General features: G+C 34.9%; 1 protein-coding gene across 7 annotated transcripts in view; it reads right to left on the reverse strand.

Annotated features, from left to right (window-relative positions):
- LOC128982937 (rab5 GDP/GTP exchange factor-like) overlaps positions 1 to 15,882 on the reverse strand; it is a 255,403-nt gene that overhangs the window by 205,649 nt on the left and 33,872 nt on the right. For 5 of the 7 annotated variants that reach the window (XM_054402024.1, XM_054402028.1, XM_054402022.1 and 2 more), the window contains exon 2: positions 861 to 1,019. In XM_054402024.1, the coding sequence (XP_054257999.1) occupies positions 861 to 1,015 (155 nt within the window). In that variant the 5' untranslated portion in view covers positions 1,016 to 1,019. The remainder of the gene's footprint in view (positions 1 to 860; positions 1,020 to 15,882) is intronic. The other 2 variants (XM_054402025.1, XM_054402023.1) reach the window with 1 other exon arrangement.

Raw genomic sequence — 15,882 nt, forward strand, 5'->3', positions numbered from 1 at the left:
AAGTAGACATTTCAGTGTAAATCCAATCAGTCAAATGGAAATTCGCTTAGTCTGCAGGTTTGCTGCGGCGGGGGTATTTATCTTTATGAAAAACTATTTTTTTTACAGGCCAAGTTAAGGCCACGTGGCCCTTTCTTACAATTAACCTGTATAAGTTTCTGCAGAAAATGTTACTTAAAAAGTTAATAATTTTTTTTTGCAGAAAATATTTCTGTAGGCCTAGAAAATCGACAACTTTATTTTCTTTAGAAAAGTTCCCCGTTCTGCAAACAGTAACGCTACAAAATGTCATGCATTACATAAAAGAAAGCTTCAACTTTAATATCCGGTGCATTGATCGTGAGGAAGAACGCATAGAATAACCGAATTGGGTACCATAGCGATTCAATTTGAGAATGTATGTTCTATCCTGTGTGTTCTATTCTATGTATGTTAAACGGTAATAACAGTAGGCGTATTTGAACCGATACAACCGTTTAAAAACTTAAGTTATTTATTTCCAAATAAATAAACATATTTATTTCTATTTTATATGTATTTATAACATACATATATATTTATTTCTCGGTTCATTTACAAGCAACTTGGACCGGGTAAGCCCGCAGAAAACTTTTGGATTTTTCCAACTCCGTTGCAGGAAGTTTAAAAACGTTCTGCTTTGGGGATCCAACCAGGAAAATTTAAATTCGCTTAGTCTGCTGGTTTGCTGTAGCGGGGTTTTTTCACCATAACCCATTTTACTTTTCTATGTGCAGGCCTAGAGTTTCCATTATAGTCTACATGTCAACTTGTTAACACCAACCTGGAAAAAGTTTGATCTTTTTTTTTTACTGAAAAAATCCAAAATTTTAGAAACTTACCTTTCTAACCGAAGACTACTAGACTTCAGTTTTTTCTGTTGAATCTGTTCTCTGTGACATTTTGAGCAGTAACCATCCCACTGCACATTACCATAATAATCACAGCCACTTTTACACTTTAGGTCTGGCCTATTAGTACTTTTAATTGCATACATTCTTCTGAAACATATTGAACAACCACAAACTGAAAACTTTGGTAATTGTAGTTTTGACCAAAATATCTCATCCTTCAATATATAGGTCTAAATCAAACAATAACTTAATTGTAAGGTATAGGTAACAACTCGTCCCAACACTTAAAACAGTAGAACTCCTGATATTCGGCTACTTCTAGGAAACTATTACTAAAAGATTTCCTCACGGCTTACAGATATGTAGTTATCGCGTCTTGAGCATTCTCACAATTTATCTGTTGGTTTTACAAACCTTACCTAATTTTTCTAAGAAAAATATTCCCAAAAGAGACTTCGACACTCCCTACTTTTGACAAACCTACATTTATTAAATAAGATTAAATGTTATTATGAGGTATTAATTATCATTTTTATAGGCCTATTAGAAAAATATCCAATTTAGAAACCTAGAAAACATCAGTTTATCCAACTGAAAAACATGCCAGGGGCTCGGTCCCATTGTGGCTGAATATGATATATTCTACTATGTCTTTGTAATATGTTTTATATCAATGGCTACTACAAATACAACTATTATAGCTGAGTGTTCGCCTGATAATCAGACAGTTAGGCCTACTTTTACTGGTTCCATCCTGAGAAAGGTCAGTCATAGTGATGCGTGATTGCAAGATGTTTACAATCAAAACGTTTCGATTGTTTGAACCTCTCAAGCAAGACCTTTTGATTGTATTTTTGCTTGGCAAGAGGTACTTACCGAGAGGTTTTTGTTTTTAATCTTCGTGGTGATTGTTTTGGTTTCGGTTCAGCATGGCATGAACATACAATTTCACTTGTATTCTCTAAAAGAGAACCGAGAAGTCCTTACTGAGAGACTTTTAACGAGATGTTCATAGCGATTGTTTTGTTAAGGACGGTTTTGGCAATTAGCATCTAATTTCTATTGTATTTGCCAGGGATTGTCCCCAGTGTCAGTTTTAGGAACATGACAAAGAGGAGGTACAGGGAAACATAAAGCATGGGGGTCCTCCCGAGTGAAAATTTTTAATTTTCAAAGCCGTTTTGGACTTTCTAAAGCCATTTTTAACACCTAAAACTGTGCCCAATTGTTCATGTAGGCTACTCAAATTTTACCTGTTGTTTGTCATGAGCAAGTAGAAATTTAAAAAATGACAATTGCATTCATGAATTTCAAAACTCACTGTAGCAAGGCAACACTAAATAAACAGGCCGTAATGCTCCTCGGGCATGTCGTCATCATAGACGACGACAATGACGTAATGTTATTTTTTTTGTTGTATTTGTGTTTTCCAAGAAAAAATTAAAACAAGCAGCTGATCACAGCAACACGGCAAACATTACGTCATTGCCGTCGCCGATGATGACGTCATGCCAGAGGAGCATTACGGCCTGTTTATTTAGTGTTGCCTTGACTGTAGACTACAGCCATATACTCCTAAAAGCGGTTTACTGACTTTCTAAAGCCATTATTAATGTCTATATCTGTGTCCAACTGTCCAAAAACCTCCCATTTCACCCGTTAGCAAATTTCCCATATAGGGAATAAGCTATTACCGTAGTACTCATGGTAAAACCTGGACCGATTTACTTTTTTGTTTTGAGGTCAAAAACACCATCCGTTCAAATCCGTCCTATTACGTGAACACCTATAGATGTCTGTTAGCACGATAACTCGAGCAAAAATTATCTGATTTTGATGAAATTTGGTACAAACGTGTAAACCTAAAATACATTTATTCGAATGAGTTCGTGAACCAGCATGATCGGACTATGGGAACATCGGTTTATGGGGGGTTTTAGGGTGTAAAAATAGGGTTTTCCAATTATTGACCCTACAAACACAAAATTTCACAATTTGTTTTAAACCATTTTGTAGAAATTAAAAAAACAAATAATTTAGTATATTGAAGCGTTATTATGCGCCTAACGGTTACGGAGAAAATTTAAAAAAATTAAATTTGAATTTCCCATGTTATTCTTATGGAGAATCAGTCAATTATTGAAATTTGCTTGTTTACGGACATATTTTGATCAAATTTGGAAAATACATTCATTTCTTACTAAACTACAGTATTAACATTTTATAACAACAAACACTTTTTTACCCGCCCTTTTGCAGCAAACCTAAGTACTTGTTAAACTAATTCTATACTCTAAAATGAACAATGTTTGCTTGTATGTATGTATGTATGCCAGCACCAAGATCTCGAAAACGGCTCCAACGATTTTCTTCAAATGTTGTAAATACAGAGTGGTCTGGACCTAGCGTTAAAAATTTTTTCGGGTGGTAGAGCAACACAAGTGTGACTCAAATCCACAATTAAAAAAAAATATATTCCATACACCCACTTGCAGAAACATTATTTTGATTTTTATAGAAAACCCTGTACACTTACACAACATTTTAAAATTCCTCTAGTATTATCATAAATTTTTATAACTTTGTCACTACCATCATATTCTCCATTAAATTCTATGTAAGAATAGACAGCTTTTGATGAGCCCAACACTTCAGAATTGCTATTTAAATTGATTAGAAATAAGAAATTTTTATTTTCCCAAAAAAAGGTTAAAAATAAGCCTACAGACACTTTTTTTAAGAAAAATACTAGAGATTAACAGATGGCTACAAAAACTGCTCTAAAATCTTAGCTTTAAAAAAAATATGAGTAAGCATTTTATTTGCTTCCTTTTAAGTACAGCTATTCCAGTTATAACTGTGGAAAACATGGTTTAAGGGGAAAAAAAATATATATATATATAACAAACCAAAAAGACACACATGATAGTTTTTATTATTAAAGATACAGCATGAGGCTGCAACAACATTTATATCTAGACAAGTCCAAAACAAATTCCAAGTATTGGATTGATAACCAAACTAAAACGCTACGTTAGTTCATTTTAATTTATTTTCAAAATGTCCTCTCTAACTCTCTTCCACATTTCTACAACAGTCACTTTATGGCTTAGCTTATCTCCTACTGCCTGTGCTGCGATTTGGATCTTGTTTAGAAGTTCTTCTTCGCTATTGACTGGAGTTGCGTAGACTTCAGACTTTATGTATCCCCACACAAAGAAATCCATGGGGTTCAGATCAGGAGATCTTGCGGGCCAGGGCACTGGACCTCCTCGGTCTATCCACGTGGGATGGTTAGCACTCTGCCAATCTCAAGTGTCATTCGTAGGATGAGGAGGTGCTCCGTCTTGTTGATGAATGATATCTTGACGGAGCACAGGATTACTCACATCCAAAATTTGAGGCAGATCGTGTTGCAAAAAGTCAAGGTACATCTCTCCACTCAAACTTCTCTGAAAAATATGGGGACCTAAGAAGCGATCACCAATCACAGCTGCCCAAACGTTTATAGTAAATATTTTTTTAAATGACATTTCTCTAGTTGCCTTCGGGTTTTCAGTGCTCCACATATGCATATTGTGAAAATTGAATACAACTTGTCTTGTAAAAAGAGCTTCATCTGTCCACAAAATCTTTTTGACAAAGTGGTATTTTTCAATGTCAGAATTCAGGAGGTAGCGGCAGAAATCTACTCTAGCACCATGATCATTGGGTTCAAGGCTTTTAACTTTTGTGAAATGGTAAGGATGGAGTTTGTTTTTGTGTAAAAAAGATACAACTTTAGTTTTTCTTGCACCGATTTCACTAGCAAGATTTCTGCTAATTATCTCCGGGTCTTCACTAACTCGGTCCAGAATTTGTTCTTCAACGCACACTTCCGCAGGTGCTGCAATGTGTACGGATGTTATAGTGTGTTTTTATTTTCCTTAAACCATGTTTTCCACAGTTATAACTGGAATAGCTGTCCTTAAAAGGAAGCAAATAAAATGCTTGATCATATTTTTTAAAAGCTAAAATTTTAGAGCAGTTTTTGTAGCCATCTGCTAATCTCTAGTATTTTTCTAAAAAAAAGTGTCTGTAGGCTTATTTTTAAACTTTTTTTTGAGAAAAAAAATTCTTATATCAATTTAAATAGCAATTCTGAAGTGTTGGGCTCACCAAAAGCTGTCTATTCTTACATAGAATTTAATGGAGAATATGATGGTAGTGTCAAAGTTATAAAAATGTATGAAAATTGTTAAAGATGTAATTTATTCATATTATAATGTCCATAATAGTTATGTTAGAAAAGAACATATGATGTTTCCTTGGCAACAGAGTTTAGTTGTTTGTTATATTTTGATGAAGTAAGATGTATACACAAATCTAAGTTTTTCATTCTATCAGTTTTACTATTAAATTAACTTAATTTTTGATCCACAAGACGACTTGTTATTTTAGACGATATTTCCAACATGGTAGCAGAACAGAGTGGTTAAATTAATTGAGAAGAAGTTAATAGAATAGTGAATGATGAGTAATGAAAAACAGATTGAAAAATTAAGAGGGACTGAGAATTTCACAACATGGAAAATAGTCATGATAGTCCAGTCAAACTAAGACAAATTACCCTTAAACCTGGGCAAAATTGCTTCACAAGCGATTTAAGTGGTATTCAACTCAGAAAATGTTGCTTTATAACATATCCAAAATCCGACAAAATCCAACCATGGGAAATTACAAAAAAATGTAATTTAAAATGGCGTCATAATTTTTTTTCTATATTTGTTTTAACCCTCTGAGTGCCAACGTCCAGGGAACTGGACGTTTTTAAAACGAGCCAAAAGTGCCGACGTCCGGCCGACCGGACGTTTTTAGAACGAGCCAAAAGTGCCAACGTCCGGCTGACCGGACGTTTCGTAATGATCGAACAGTTGTCATAACAACCGAAAGGATACTCGGATTCTTTTAACCCATATATTAACATTGAGTCGAAAGTTACTAGATGCGATACATCGATTTTCGTTGGTCGAAATATCGAAAATTCAATTTTTACGAAATTTTAACCTAAAAATCGCCAGATCGCGCTCGGCATTTTTAGCGCCACCTTCGGGAAAAATCATCAGCATTTTTTGAGCGTTACTTTTATTTCTCGCCTGGCACTCTAAGGGTTATGACTTTTGGTGATATGGGATAAATGAAATCACATATACATACAAATATAAGTTTGCATGTTGGAATATAAAATAAATACAATAATTAAACACAAAACGGCCAAGAAATATTTGTATTTAGATTATAGTTGCCATGGTTATTATAAAAGAACAGTTACTACAATGTCCTTAAGGAGTTTAATGAGTTGTTTTAGACAAACTATGTATCTGAATCACTGTCATTACTTTTGGTTTCAATAATGTTATCACATCCACTGATCTGGCAGTCCCCACAAGAGGCTGAACAGGGCAGTCCATTCTGTTTGCACCCACATCGCAAGGTTGCGCAATGTGTCTTACAAGAACCAGTGTACCATTTTCAATAACCACTCTGGGGCTGGTGGCATATCCGATATTGTAGGGTAATAGGAGTTTTCCTTAACAAACCAACCCCAATCTGTTGCAGTTAAAGAAGTTTCTTGCGTTTTCCAAACACTGATCTGATAGTACGTACGAAAACTGTGGTACTTTGTTGCCGATTCTGTTGGTGGCCAACGTTCAGGTGCGACAAATGATTTAGCTGCTGCAACCTTTTCTACTAACATTCGATGACGAAGTGCTTGTAGAGAATTTCCTGTTTTGCCGTCATACAGTATTGACATAGCCTTATTTCCTGCGGATTCAATGTCGCATTGCTGAGCTTCATCTAAGGAGAATACATTTGCAGCCTCTTGTAGTTGTTGATCATTCATCAACTTTTCCATCGCCTTAGCCTTCCCGATCCCAAAAATTCTGGAGGTTGTGTCACAACCTGTAAAAGAATGTAAAAACTAAATGTTTTTACAAAGGGAACTACCCAGCGAGGCTTGAATTTCATGAATGTCATACACAGGATTTGTGGACAACAATCTTTTTATATCACTCCGGAAGTACAGTTTAAAACCACTGTTTTTCGCATGGTATAACAAAAGAACCAACAAGTCTGTATCTTCGCCAACAGTGACGGTCATTTTCTTGGTAGATGACAATACTGCACACTGAACAATATCTAAATCTGCATCTCCATTAGCTTGCTTTACAGTGCATCCTATTTTCGTCAAGGCTTCTGATACGAGCCTGTTGTGAACTTTATTGAATATGTTTTCACTTCATTGATTTTCCTTTTGATCTGTTATATTTTTTCTAAACTACTGTGTTTTGTTTTATCACATGTTAAATATTTTGTATTGAATTAATTTAATTGTTTAAAAGGTTCAGTTTAGACTTTGGTATTAATAAAGAAGCTTACTAATCTGCTTGTGAAATAATTATTTTATCATTTCTGGTAATTATTTCAAGATTCAAAACATTTTGGCGACCGTGACAGGATATTTTCTTTAATTTAAGACATCTGGGTTATTTAATAGTTAAAATAATATGGAAAGCCTAGAAAATATGAGAAAGAAAAGATCACAGATTAGAAGGCTATTCACCAAGGTTTATAATGAACTGGAAGAAGCATTTAATAATGAAGACCTGTCAATGAATGATAAAGAAACTCAAATAAAAGTAAACTTTTCTCAAATTGAAGACAAAATAACAGCATTAATGGCAATGGATGGAAAAATCTCTGATGAAATGCTGATGAAAGATGCTTCTGATGCTGATCTGGACAATGAACTGGACACACAAGAAGAAATGGTACCTGATGAAGGCTAAGTATGAAATGTTTCTTAAAACACCTACCAACAATGGTGAGTCAAACATTTACAGGTAACTTTCATTTGCCTAAATTGCAATTACCTTCATTTGATGGGGATATTAGGAATTGGATTGGGTTTTGGGGTCAGTACAAAAAGATTCATGAAGATAGTGAAATTAAACCTGAAGACAAATTTCAATATTTAATTCAATCCTTGAAACCTGGTTCATCAGCTAGGGAATTAATAGATTCTTTTCCTCCTTCTGGTGAAAATTACATCAAGGCTATTGAACAATTGAAATCCAGGTTTGCACGTGATGAACTTTTGATTGAAGTTTATGTAAGAGAATTACTAAATTTAGTTTTGAAACAAGCCAACAAACAAAGTATCATGCCACTTTCAACCCTTTCTGATAAACTTGAGACTCAACTGCGTGCCCTAGAAACACTCGGGGTCACATCAGATAAGTATGCTGCCATGTTATACCCACTGGTTGAATCTGCTCTACCAACTGATACTCTCAGAGCATGGGAGCGGTACAGAACAACAAACAAAATAGGCTTAGGTGAATTTAAAGGTAGCGATCAGTCATCTAATTCAAATTATTTACAGCTATTGTTGAATTTTGTACGTTCCGAGGTCGAAAGCGAAGAACGTATAGCTCTTGCTCGGAACAGCTTTGCAGTCGACAGAGACATTACACCAAGTGACCGGCCACAGAAGAGATACCATCACCAACGTCCTGGTATGAAAAGTGAGTTTGAGAAAGGACTACTTTTACCTACAGCATCTACAATAGTTGCTACAGACAGCTCTTCAGTGGTGAGTAAGCCTACATGCTTATTTTGTAATAAAGGAAATCACAACACTCAAGACTGTTCTGGGTTATAAAAGCTTACTTTAAAAGAAAAGAGAGAGTTTGTGACAAAAAAGGGAGCTTGTTTCTCATGTTTAAAGTTAGGTCACAGCAGTAATAAATGTAAAGTTTTTGTATCCTGTGCTATCTGTAAAAGGAAACACTACTGCTTAATGTGTCCTATTTTACAGAAAATGATGCACAGTAATACTCATGATTATGACAAATCAAATGTCATTGAAAGTGTTCAAATTAATGACAAATCTGAGTCCTTGATTGCTAATCAGAATAAGGAAACCTTATTACAAACTCTTCTAGTAAAAGTAATAGGACCTGACAAGCAATCTTTACTAGTAAGAGCATTGTTGGATTCTGGATCTCAAAGGTCTTATATCTCTAAGGACTGTGTAGAGAAACTTAAATTAATAGAATCTGGTGAGGAATCAATAGTTCATGGTTTGTTTGGAGGTATTAAAACTAAAGAGACTCCGCATAATCTTTACCAAGTAGAGTTACGTGATACAAAGGGTAAATTCGGCATTTCAGTTAATGTGCTTGATCAAGACAAGATTTGCAATTACATACCCAGATTAGATACAAAAAGGTATTTTCCTATTTTAAAGAAGAAGAATATATACCTTTCAGATATTGGACAAGATGCAGCAGAAGAAATAGAGTTACTACTAGGAGCTGATATCTTGGGCCAACTTCTCACAGGTAAAATTGAACAGCTAGATCAAACTCTGGTCGCTGTTCAGACTGTGTTAGGATGGACAGTAATGGGTCAATGTGGAAAAAGTAACCAGTCACTTATTAGCATTAGTTGCTTTGCTAAAATGGACATTTCAGATCTATGGCGTTTAGATGTTTTGGGCATCACTGATCCATCAGGTAGTAAAACAAAGGAGGCGAATGCATCAGATGTCTTGGAGCATTTTAACAAAACTATTGTAGTAAATAGTGAAAATAGGCACGAGGTGACTCTTCCATGGATTGAAGGCCATCCAGAGCTTATGGACAACAAAGTTACAGCCGAGGAGCAACTTATTGGAATGGTAAAGGAAATTTTAAGACGAAACTTGGGAAATTCTTCAGTCACGCAGGAAGAACTCTCAACAATTTTGTGTGATTGTGAAGCAACTGTAAATTCAAGACCTTTGACTTATCTTTCGAATGATGATGTCTGTTTACAACCATTAACTCCAGCCTTATTCTTACAACCAACATCAACAGTTGAATTACACGATTTGGAGGAAATTGAGTGTCTAAGTTTGAATAAAAGAGTGTGTTATATAAACAAACTAAGAAGATCACTAAGAGACAGGTTTAAGAAAGAATATTTGGCTACACTCGTTCACAATGGAAAAAACAAGAAAAGTAGAGAACCCATTATTGGAGAAGTTGTATTGATAGGAGATGATAACACAAAACGAATAAGATGGCCTTTGGGGTTGGTACAAGATGTATATCCAGGAAGAGATGGATTCTCCAGAGTCGCAAGACTAAAAACTGGAAATGGTATTTTGACAAGACCACTACAAAGACTTTTTCCATTAGAAATCACAGCTTGTGAAAAAGAGTGTATGAAAGAAAATAAACCACTTGAAGAAGAAGAAGTAGTTGAAAACAAAGTCTTTGATTTCGCTAAGAAGAAAACCAGATGTGGAAGAGAAGTAAAAGTGCCCCAGCGATTTTACTGATTTAAAATTGCACATAATTGTTTAGCAATTTTAAATGGGGGGAGGATGTTGTGAACTTTATTGAATATGTTTTCACTTCATTGATTTTCCTTTTGATCTGTTATATTTTTTCTAAACTACTGTGTTTTGTTTTATCACATGTTAAATATTTTGTATTGAATTAATTTAATTGTTTAAAAGGTTCAGTTTAGACTTTGGTATTAATAAAGAAGCTTACTAATCTGCTTGTGAAATAATTATTTTATCATTTCTGGTAATTATTTCAAGATTCAAAACAATTGAATCAGTTGATGCTTATTTGTTTGATTGGCCAAGAAATGTTCTTTCTCCCCAACAAACTTCATACTAGGACTGAAGTGTACAGGCTTGCTTATTTTGCAAGTGCTGCATCTTTTGTGAGTCATGTCCTTAATGGAAGGACCACTAGGGTAGCCGTCGAAGACAACAATAGCCCTGCCATAATTGTTATATGTGAAACATGCGTAGGAATCGGCTATGAACTGGTATGTATCACCCCCTCTCCAGATCACACGATGACGAAGGGATCCTCCATCCAAAACAAACTGGACGTTAGTTTGAGTGTCTGAAACATTTGCTGTACACATGGTATCACACTTTTTCTGTATTGCATGGGCTAGCTGAGGCTTATCAGCTTTTCTTAATGCATTTCGTGACTCAAATAATGCTGGTGGGTAGGCGCATAGCTCATAGTTTAAAACATCGGCAAGATTCATGTTACTAACTGTAGCAACAGTCATCATTCTCTGAAATAACAAGGCTGGATCTATTTAAAATTGTTTTTCTGAACTTACAACTGCAGATTCGGACCCCAATGTCTTCGCTTTGTCGTTTCTTTTTACAGTATATAAGTGTATACTGGCTTTCCTGCCATCTTCTTTATGATTTCAGTGCCAATGGAATGTAATTCCTGTACGCTTACACTTTGATCAGCAGTAACTCCAGTAATGATATTTTTGAGGGATAAGTCATCATCAAATGGAGACATAGGTTTAATGTAATCGACAACTTTTTGAAAGTCACTCTTGTCTCTAGATCGCCGGCTCTCTCCAACTTCTTTGTGCTGTTCGCTAGTTTCAAATGATACGTTACAGTACTCTTGCATTGTGATGTTGTACAGACAACACACAGGCATTGATTTAAGCCAAGTTGCCTGCTGAATTTCTGTAAATCCACTGCCCCGTGTCAACCCACCTCTGCTTTTAATAGACCGCATTAAAACTTGCTCTATCACTAAGTCACTCCCTAATCCTGCCCAGTATCGATCACTTCGTCGAACTACAAATTGTCCTCTCTGAAAACGTTCATACAATGATGGATTGTCAGTCGGCAACTTCAACATATCCTGTAGGTACTTGTATCCAGATTTAAGATAGTTGTGATGACCAGCTGCTGCAAAAATGACCAAACATTCTTGGATTGCCTCTAAATGCAATTCCCATGAACTGGTTCTATCAGCAGCAATCAACTTCCTCACGGTGTTCACCATTTCCTGGTATGCCAACCACAGCTTACTAGTCTCTGTTGGAATTTATTTATAATCTTGTTCCTCATTGCCTTCTTGGTACTAAGTTAGAAGCAGCTGTCATGTGTTAATTATATGCCATGTGATTGCTATGTTTATTAATTTGTTGTAAATAAACATCACTTCCACTATGGACTTTAGAAACCATACTGTGTAGTCATTTTACTCCTATTATTATAAAGGAAAATCAATTATAAACAAGTGTCTCTGATGATTGTAACTGCAGTTTCTTATCCTTCAAAGCATTAGCAACTTCACACACTGTATCCAAAGTCTCCGCATTCACAGCCAGTTCATTACCAGACGTGATACAGTCGTATAAATTTGAAGCGTTTTCAATAACTTTGTGGCAACTTCCGTCTTCGTTACAGGGAAACACCTCTTCTAGTATTAAAGTAGACAGAGCTGCATCGACAAGCATATGACCACGGACAGCCCTGGAGATGGCTTTGCCAGTCATCATATGAAGTACAGCATTGGAACCGTATATCTGTTGTAACACTTCCTTTAGACCAGAACCATTCATTAATGTACCTATCGAGCCCACAAGATTCATGAGAGTATGAAAAGATCCCAGCATTAATACTGTGTTCTCAAGCTCTTTATACTGATGGATAATCTGTGATGCTTTCCAGTACAAAGGCTGGTCAAAAGTCACAATGCATGGAACACCATGATCTTGTGCAAATTTGTTCAAATATAACAGAGTTGAAAGTATGCAAGTCATGTCACTTGGTGCCATATCAATGATTGGCAAGAGCATAACAGATGCCTTTCCAGAGTGAGAGTGTTGAAGATTTGAGTTACTGTATACACTCTGCATCATTCCAGACCAATTAAGATAGTCTTTTCCTGGAAATGACCAGGACAGTTGCCAGAGAATATCTATTTTCCTGATGTTTGTATCAATTTGTTCTATTTCTTTAAATTTAATGTCCTGTAGAAGATGTCTGGAGAATCTGTACTCTTCGATTGCAACTTCAGCAATGCTCTTTATAGCACTGTCTGTAACATTATTTCTCGGAACAGTGGGCCTTGATTTAACTTCTGGTGTTACGGAAACAATCATTCCCATACCGTGAAAGGTATTATCTATAATATTAAAACGAAACAGTGTTTTTTTATTTCACGATTCTGAATCAACCACTCGACGGATTTTCATGATTTTTGTGTTGAAAGAAAGATAATTTTGAGAACTAGGGAATGTCGAAGCCATAATTTTAGTTTAGGGTCCCAGTTTTTTAGAAATTAAGTTTTAATTTTTAAAAAGTCTAGCAGCCGACGCTAAGATTCTAAACTAGCTTTTGGCATAAAATAATTTGCTTAACATAACAGGTGTAAACATTCAGCTTTTGTGTCAGAAATTCCGCATTTGGATAAAAATGTAAAGACATACTTAGGGTTGACTTATTTATACTATGTGTAATGCTAATCATTGATACGTTCAATTCTTCTGTAAGAGGATGACAGATTATTTAAATATACATAGTAAAATACTAGGATGTTCAAATTATTTTTTAAGTAATCTTTGTAATCTTTGATTTGTTTTAGTGCAATATAATTTGTTTTAGCTAACAGCTGGTTAAATATAAAAATGTTCTATAGAACTATGAGGTTATTTGATTTACTCTGATTTTGTCATTGATTATAAATAATAAGATTAGTAGACAACCGAGATAAGTAACACCACCGATGTATACAAGTCGAGGCTCTGTTCACGAGTCTTAAAAAAAGGATATGCAAATTATTTGACAGCTCAACCTTTTGAGGAAAGGGTAGGAAAATCACAATTTTTATATGTTTTAATTCATCTTGGTAGCTTTATGTTTACAATCAATGTTTTTGAATTCTTAAACTTTGTTTGGATTAGGCCCGGAAATATTGATGTCATAAAAAGGAGATCAAGAATCATCACAAGGGGGGCCACCAGTTGACCGACAAGATACTTGGTCGTCTTGCCACTAGACCGTCTTTTTTAATTAAGGGGAGCTGAACCGCCCATAAGAGCCCATGTTAAATTCTCCAAGTTTAGGTACATTTTTCTCGGAAACTATTTAACCTACAGCTTTAGAAATTGTAGACAGTTAATATATGTGCTTCAAGAGTGTGTTGAACTAGAATTATGTTTCTATGGTAACAAATTTTATTTTTTTAAATTTTTGAAAAATTCTATTTTTTTTTAGACAAAAAATATATTTTTTTTATTTTTGTAATTTTTACTATTGATCCTATGGTGATAATTCTAGTTCCACATATTTGTAGTGATGTAAGGTACACTTGGTAAAAATTTCATCAAGATATCTTTATTACTTCTTGAGAAAAGTGTACCTTTATCATTAAAAAAACAAGTTTTCGGAAAGTCATGAACAAAGATGACACTACTAGGCCACTAGATGGCCTTACTAGGTCTACTCCCTATGCTCAGAAAATTTGGTGCTTTACTTTGTTTTTTTTGTTTTTTTCTAGTTTTGGGAGGTGATACCTATTAATATATATATTTTTTTCTTTTTCAGGATAAAACAAAGAATCTAAAACTAAAATAAAAATTTTTTTTTTAATTAAAAAATTTTAGGTTCAGCTTCCCTTAAGTGGATAAATACTGAAAACCAGTACGTCGACAAGTTATTTCATCGTCAGTCCATTTGACCGGCCTGTAAATCTAAATTATTATATACGAGAAACCAACTTGTCGTCAATCCTCCCGACCGACTTACCACTTGCTCGTCTTTTAGGTGGGGATGTGTTGAGCGGCAGTGCCAGCGGCGCGCGCAGCTGTGGAGGGCACTGCAGGCGTATCAACTTCTGTATCTTGTAGCGGCGGTTTTCATTCCGACGATTTTCAGCTATCACAATGCAGCGGACTAGCGAGGTTCTTATTACGTGTAATTGTTTGTTTCTCAATCGATATTTTGTTATACACAGTACAGTGAATATAAATAGGCCTATATTAGTTTACTTCAATGAAATAAATGTTTTATTTAGCTAAATAAATAAAAATACGCCGATTGAACAAATAAAATTGTTACAGACAACAGGAAGTCCTTAATATGATCAAAAAAGTGTTTATCTTTATTAAAAAATTACTGAAATTTGTAAACTTACTGCTGGCGACAAGGGTGGTGCCATACATAGGTTTATCAATAAATAAGATAAACATGGACAACCTTATGCAGCTATAAGTCAGGAAACATTTGTAGAAACATTAAAAAGCAATACCAATTTATGAAATATGATAAAATATTTACAGGAAATGTTGATTACTGTATATACATCGTGAGTATCTCCAGCAGTTACACACTGGTGATCTTTGAGTTGACTCTTTTAAACTCATTGATTATTACTTTTTTTCGTTTTGAAATAAATTCTGTATTGCTTTGAAATTGCTCGAATTCGAGCAACATGTACACGAGTTTGAATATTAAATTAACTAACATATTTATGTAATAGGAGGGTCAAATATTGTTAACAGTGGTGAGGTAACTACCGTTACATTTATTCAATTGAGAGATAAATACAAATTGATAATACCGGTTATTTAAAGCTTTGTTGTCTATTTTTCCCTCTCTTAAAAAAATAAAATAAAGAATGAATTTAGACTTTCGGTGACATTAGTTTGTACTATTTCTCCTTAAATGACACTGCTGTCTTGGTAAGCAATAGTTATCTCGGTAAACTATTTATTTGCTGAAGTGCACAGTGTGCTACTTAGCCTGAGAAACATCTTTTGTTTTATGATTTTGTTGTAGGCCTATTGAAAACCTTGTCTAGAAGGAATTCCCATTGCCTGTGTTACCGGGGAGAAGTTTTTCTTAGTAAAGTCTGTAGACGTCTTCGGTTTTACACAGAAACATGTAATTATAATTGAAGAAGTACATGTTTTATCCTCTCACGTTGTTGCGTGGACAATACTATGGTGATTCAATTCTGTGTACTTCAATTGTCTAACTGGCCCTAACTGACGCATCCTTGTTTTTTTTTTTACTAAATAATGTAGTCTTTACTTCCGTGGATCTTTGCGTTTTATTGTTTAACTGTCCTCAAGTAAGTCGGTGTTCTGAGTAAGTACTTCAAATGCACGGCACTACTGTATATTCAGA

This window comes from Macrosteles quadrilineatus, unplaced genomic scaffold (assembly GCF_028750875.1).
Source record: "Macrosteles quadrilineatus isolate MER2022 unplaced genomic scaffold, UCM_ALF_1.0 Scaffold_1__1_contigs__length_201487025, whole genome shotgun sequence".
In the NCBI taxonomy this organism is placed as follows: domain Eukaryota; kingdom Metazoa; phylum Arthropoda; class Insecta; order Hemiptera; family Cicadellidae; genus Macrosteles; species Macrosteles quadrilineatus.